At 46.1% G+C, this 6,585-nt stretch overlaps 2 protein-coding genes across 2 annotated transcripts in view; both read left to right on the top strand.

Annotated features, from left to right (window-relative positions):
- Positions 1 to 3,610, top strand: part of LOC105526817 — a 46,659-nt gene extending 43,049 nt beyond the window's left edge. The window contains exons 3-4 of the mRNA XM_011962917.1: positions 2,804 to 3,226; positions 3,327 to 3,610. Coding sequence (XP_011818307.1) covers positions 2,804 to 3,226; positions 3,327 to 3,610 — 707 coding nt within the window. The remainder of the gene's footprint in view (positions 1 to 2,803; positions 3,227 to 3,326) is intronic.
- NUP153 (nucleoporin 153kDa) overlaps positions 2,953 to 6,585 on the top strand; it is a 95,152-nt gene continuing 91,519 nt past the window's right edge. Inside the window, exon 1 of the mRNA XM_011962916.1 lies at positions 2,953 to 3,893. Within this exon, the coding sequence (XP_011818306.1) occupies positions 3,677 to 3,893 (217 nt within the window). The 5' untranslated portion in view covers positions 2,953 to 3,676. The remainder of the gene's footprint in view (positions 3,894 to 6,585) is intronic.

Here is a 6,585-nt window from a genome sequence, read left to right as displayed (position 1 = left end):
ATTCTCCTGCCTCAGCCTCCCGAGTAGCTAGGACTATAGACGCCTGCCGCCACGCCTGGCTAATTTTTTGTATTTTTAGTAATGACAGGGTTGCACTGTGTCAGCTAGGCTGGTCTCGATCTCCCGACTTCATGATCCACCCTCCTTGGCCTCCCAAAGTGCTGGGTTTACAGGTGTGAGCCACTGCGCCCAGCCTATGCACGGCCACTTTTTACTATATTATATGGGGAAAAAAGAAGTTTCAAGAAGGACTATTGTCATGAAAAGCAACAAGCTTTTCATGAATTGCAGTGTCTCCCAATGTGCCATTTGTTTTGGCTGAAAAAACTAGGTCCATGTTGAATGCAGATTTCCTCCTGTCTCTTATTCCTTCTTTGCTCTCAAGCCTGGGATGACTTCCAATGATTCAATCACATGAATGTGAGATTAATACATTATAGTTCCGTCAAATCCTATTTTACTTCCAAGAAATAAAAGAATTGTGGAAATGGGTAAAAAGTTGAGAGCATGGGTAAAAGGAATGTAGATTTTCCCATATCTCCTCAAGTTCTACCCATCTTCTATTTCTGAAGCATTGTCTACATTTGGCCCAATTCTTTCGCGTCTCTCTTCGTTTCAAAGGTTGGCTGTGAAGGGTGTCGGACACATCAAAGAATGGCCTCTAAGAAAGGGGTGAGCTTTGATTCCAGTCAGTCCTCTGTTCTGTGGTGGAAACTCCTGAGTCTGATAGAGTGAAGAGGGCAGATGAGATGTGGCTACAGTTTAATCTCCTCTACATATAACCCAATTAAAGATTCAGGTACAGATCTTCCCTATGAGTTAACTTATCTTGAATTACTTTACTTGGCTGTCAAATATCTAGCTATGGATTTGTGGAAGAGTAGGATTTCTGCATAGGAGGAAGATAGCACTTGAGGGAAACAATTGTCTTTAAGAAAGATGAAGTACTTCAGGAGGAAGAGGGGACATGCCTGGAGAGTTTAATGGGAAGTTAGTGGTGGAAGGAGGCATGAAGCTAGGATGGGACAGTGGAAGAGAAAAGAGATTAATTTTGTTTATCATATTTGGCAACTTGTCTTGATTTTGATGGTTATGGTCAGAGGTGCCACTGAAAGCCATTGATATGTACACCTATGCTTGGTAGAGCATAGTTTCTTTAGGCACTGAAAGGTACAAGTTCAAAGGTACTCTAGATTGGCTTTACAATTTCACTTAAATGATTTAAACCGTGAACCTGAATTGTGCAGTTTGATTTTGGAGATAGTATAAATGTCTTGGAACTAATTATTTATATCTGATTCATGGTTGATATTGGATGCTTTCTATCTAAGCAGTTATTATGAACTAGATATACATTAATCCTTTCCCCAGACCACTGCCCTGTGAGGTCAATATTCACTCTATTTGCAGATGAAAAAAACGAAGCTTAGAAACAGGATCAGTGGGCCGGGTGCGGTGGCTCACGCCTGTAATCCCAGCACTATGGGAGGCCGCGGGCGGATCACCTGAGATTGGGAGTTTGAGACCAGCTTGACCAACATGGAACAACCTTGTCTCTAGTAAAAATACAAAATTAGCCGGGCGTGGTGGCACACGCCTGTAATCCCAGCTACTTGGGAGGCTGAGGCAGGAGAATCGCTTGAACCTGGGAGGTGGAAGTTGCCGAGATCACGCCATTGCACTCCAGCCTGGGCAAAACAAGAGAAAAAAACTCCATCTCAAAAAAAAAAAAAAAAAAAGAAAGAAAAGGATCAGTAACTTCCCAAAGGGTTACACAGCTAGTAAGTGGCAGGTTTACAGTAAATTGACTGGGTGTGGTGGCTCACACCGGTAATCCCAGCACTTTGGGAGGCCCAGGTGGGTGGATCACTTGAGGTCAGGAGTTCGAGACCAGCCTGGCCAACATGGTGAAACCCCACCTCTACTAAAAATATACAAATTAGCTGGGAGTGGTGGTGCACACCTGTAAAATGTTTAGGAAGCCGAGGCAGGAGAATCACTTGAACCTGGGAGGCAGAGGTTGCAGCGAGCCAAGGTCACACCACTGCATTCCAGCCTGGGCTACAGGGCAAGACTGTTTCTCAAAAAAAAAGAAAGAAAGAAAAAAAAAAAAGCTTTATAGTAAGTCTAAGATTTTTCACAATAGATTTTTCCTCCCTAATCATTTGGCTATTTGTCTTTAACTCTTACAGAAAAGTTGGGTTATAGTCCTGGCTTTGATTACCCATCTCAGTGTCATTGATTGTGCCACCTAAATTTCTCTGGACCTCCTGTCTGGTTGGTTGAATGAGAGGGTTGGACTATGTGATCACCAGGACCTTTCTAATTGTCAACTCCTAGAATATACATTTTGTGGATTCAGTCTTTGAGTCTAGCTCACTTACTCAGTTTCTAAATACAATGCCTTCTATTTGGAGCAAACACGGTATACTTTTATTACTAAGGATATATCACTTACCTCTAATGTTAGCTGACTGTATGAGTTATAATTGTAATCATGCATTGCATTTTTCGCCTATTAGCAAATATACTTGCTCTCCATAGATGATCACGTCTGCTCCTCACAACGGCTTTATAAAACTCCCATTTTTTGGAGGAGGAAGCTAAGGCTCAGACGGTTTTGATTCATCCAAGGTCATATAGGTTGGGTGGTGGAACCAGAATTCCAGCCCCGTGTGTGTGGCAACAAACCCTTTATATGTTTAAATAAACATTAATGAAGTCGTATATATTTTCTAATTCTAAGGATCATGGACATTGTTTTTCAACCACAGATTTTTTTTCCTCCTTCTTAAATCATTAGCTCTTGTCTTTGATTTTACTATCTGCTTACTTCCTGCCCACTTAACCAACCGACAGGGAGGAGAGTGGGAAGAAGTTACTGTTTTTATGTTAAGTGCCTTTTCAGAGTCTAATTTACAGCCAAGAATAGCAAAAGTACCCCTTGGCTTTGTGCCTCTGCGGCGCTCCGGGGATCTCCTTCCCCGTCCCTCTCCCTTTCCGAGAATCCGCGTTCCGTTGTTGAACTACGTTTCCCAGCGTGCCGCGCGGCCAAGAGCGTGGACTCCATCAGTCCTTCCTCTTTGCCTATCAGCTCGTCGTAGCATGATGATGCAAAGGCGTCGGGCGCCTGTGGGTGACGACATTCTGGCTCGCGACCGCGGCAGCCGCCTTAGCCGCGGTAATAGGCGCAACGGCGACGGAGGCTGCAGGGACGACGACGACGGCGGGGCGGGCGCTGTGCGCACAGGGGAGGGGTAGGCGGGCGGCGCCAGCGGCTTCAACTGCGGCAGCTACGGCTAGGGCGACGGAAGAATCCCCACCAGTCGGCGGTCGAGTTAGGCCTCAGCACCGCCGGGAGCTGTTCGTGCTGTCCTCTGCGGGAGATCTCCATAGAGACCGTGACATACACAGAGGCGGGGGTCCGCAGAGGCGGCGGGACCGGAGCCTCCTCGGCCTCTGCGGCCGCCACCCCCTTCCCCGCTGCCAGCACTCACCCTCTCTCCGCTCCTGCTCGCAACCTCGCGGTTCCTGGGGTGCTTGTGCCCACTGTGTGGACAGCTCGGGCGGACTTTTGGGCCGGGGCCGGGCGGCGGGGGGGGCGCTCTAAGGCCTCCGCCTCTGCCTCTCCCGCCCCCTTACCCGCCCCGGAGCGGGAAGCGGCGGAGGCTCCGCCATGGCCTCGGGAGCCGGAGGAGTCGGAGGGGGCGGTGGCGGCAAGATCCGGACGCGGCGTTGCCACCAGGGGCCAATTAAGCCTTACCAGCAGGGGCGACAACAGCATCAGGTATGGGACCCCGACGCCGCGGTGGCCTGGCGGGTGGGGAAACTCGGCTGGAGGGGACGGGCGGTTCGAGGCCCCGGCGCCCCACGTGGAGCAGACAGGAGGGCCTGAGGAAAGGCCCGAGTGAGGCTCCGGGGGAGCTCAGGCCGTTGGGGGTGGCGACGGGAAGTGGGCTGAGACAGGCCCAGCCTTGCGGCGCACACGTGTGGTTTGGGCCGCCTTTCCCCCAACCCTCTGGGTCAGGGGCTTTCCCAGGCAGGCTCTGGGCGGGAAAAGAAATTGTAGGCCCAGGATGCGCGCGTTTCTTTCTTTTTTGGCGGGGATTTGGAGTTTGAGGGTATTACTCATGTCCTCTCGAGGGAGAAAGGAAAAGTTGTGGTTGATTGCCCTTGTTGTTTTCTGGTGTCCCTTCTTTAGTGAGGGGGCTGCCCCGAGGAATCTTAACTCTGGGGCAGACGGGGAGTTGTGGGGGGCGCTGTTACATGGAAAGTGAAATAACTTAGTCTCAGCCTATGACTTAATTCTCGGTTTCCCCTGCCGGTGCTCCTCCTAAGTCAATGCTCGTCTTGAGAGCATTGGCTTAGGTTTTCTTAACCGGGTTATAGTTAACCGTGGCACTGGGGCATTTTGAAAGTCCCTCTCCACCCTTACGTCTTTTCTCTGCTGCGCGACTCCCCCCCTCCCACCCCCGCTTTTATTTTGGAGGCTGGAATTGGCCATTCTCCACAGTTGACCGGGACTCCAGCTCTGATCTCATACACAAAATATTTTAATATTATGAGGCGTATTCTAGAAGTTTAGTTACTTTTGACACTCCAGGAATGTTGGTGATCTTATAGTTTAGGCACTGTATGAATTCGTGGATGTTTAAAATCATAAAAAAAGTTTATTCTAATTGTAAATGAGATAGTTGATTCTGAGAAAATTCCATTTTTAAAATAATTGGTTGTTAGAAGGATTGGATAGGAAAACGTTAACTTATTTTAATAAAGCCACTTAAAAACTTATCAATGATACTGAGGTGGGAAGTGTGTGTTTTAAATTTGTTGAAAAACAAAAGTGTAGCAAAAGGATCTGATAACTTGTTGCCTACTGTTAAAGGTAGACTTCCTAGATTACTTTATTCTGGATGCTAATAAATATTACACACTTTCACATGGTTGATGTTGTTAAATTGTGTCATTATCAACAGATCTGTAAAAGTAAAGATATGGGTCGGGCGCGTTGGCTCACGCCTGCAATCCCAGCACTTAAGGAGGCCGAGGCGGGCGGATCACGAGGTCAGGAGATGGAGACTATCCTGGCGAACACGGTGAAACCCTGTCTGTACTAAAAATATAAAAAAATTAGCCAGGCGTGGTGGCGGGCGCCTGTAGTCCCAACTACTCGGGAGGCTGAGGCAGGAGAATAGCGTGACGCCGGGAGGCGGAGCTTGCAGTGAGCCAAGATCGCGCCACTGCACTCCAGCCTGGGCGACAGAGCCAGACTCCGTCTGGGGCGGGGCGGAGGGGAAGGTAAAGATTTGAGGAATTTTTTTTTTTTTGTAAGTTTTCTTAAATGTTTTTTATTTTGAGGGAAATGTTTGAGTAGTGAAAATCGTGGTTCACGTATTTTAAGTCGTTTTCTACTGATGGTTAGGTTTGTCTGTTATTTCTCCCACCAGTTTTCCCCGAGATATGTAAAGTACTTAGTTTTCAAATTTGTGAAGAACAGGGGTATTTGCAAGCATATTTAAGATTAGAATTCAGGTCACAAGCCTGGCCATTTAACCTAATCCTTCTATAGAATGGAAGTTAGACATGCATGCTTTCTTTTCTCCTATGAATGCCTTTGAGTGCTTAGATTTTCTTGTATGACATGTTTAGAAAAATGACGTGTTTTAAATATAGGTCATTGGATGGTCTGGATAGAGGTTAGAAGGGAATTAATATTTTCCAAATGTCTGAAGTTATCACAGCTTATTTTGAAATTTACTTAGATAAAATAAAAATCTAATTTTGGGGAGATGATGCCTTAACAGCATAACACCTATGATCCAAGGTGTCTTAGAGTTGACATGACTTCAGGCTGTGTAGTTTTGTTTTAAATCTTGATAGTTTATCATTGCCCCTTATCTAAAATACTTTTGCTTCTTGCTCTGGCTATTTAATTAAAAAAGAAAACATATTTTAGCTTTTGAATTGGGAATTAAAGGTATTTAGGGGTTTCTTGATCAACACTGTAAGTGCTATTTAATATTGGCAGAAACTACCACTACCCAAGAAAAGTATTCAGGTACATTCAAAAGAATACTCTCCTATTTTTTTTTTTTTTTTAATCTTGAAAATAAGGACTTTCTTTAGTCCTTATTGAGACTTTGGTGAACATAGGGTCTACCCACTTGCTGTCTACTATCCTAGACTATCAACTGGATGTTTTGCAGCAGCTGCTGAGTCATCATGAAGCAAGCTTCATGACATGGCATGTTTTATACTAATGTTATTTGATTAAGTGTCCAAGGGTTTCTGGGCAAAAATTAAGCTTTTGGTAGTACAGCAGAGAGCTGGAGTAAGAAACAGTGAGAGGTCTGGTGCTCTTACTTGATGGATGTTTGCCAGTGCCTGTCAGGGCAACTTGCTAGTATGGTCACCCAGTACCTGTGACTTCTGCATGTGTTCATTTGACTTGTAATTTCCTGTTTTGACTTCTGGGTTTAGCTCTCCTGGGAAATGCTGTAAGTTTACCACTTTCCCTCTTAAGCTCCGATTTTTTTTTTTTTTGAGATGGAGTCTCGTTGTGTGGCCCAGGCTGGAGTGCAGTGG

The sequence above is a fragment of the Colobus angolensis genome, unplaced genomic scaffold (assembly GCF_000951035.1).
Source record: "Colobus angolensis palliatus isolate OR3802 unplaced genomic scaffold, Cang.pa_1.0 Scaffold6, whole genome shotgun sequence".
In the NCBI taxonomy this organism is placed as follows: domain Eukaryota; kingdom Metazoa; phylum Chordata; class Mammalia; order Primates; family Cercopithecidae; genus Colobus; species Colobus angolensis.
This window is presented reverse-complemented; position numbering and strand designations above follow the sequence as displayed.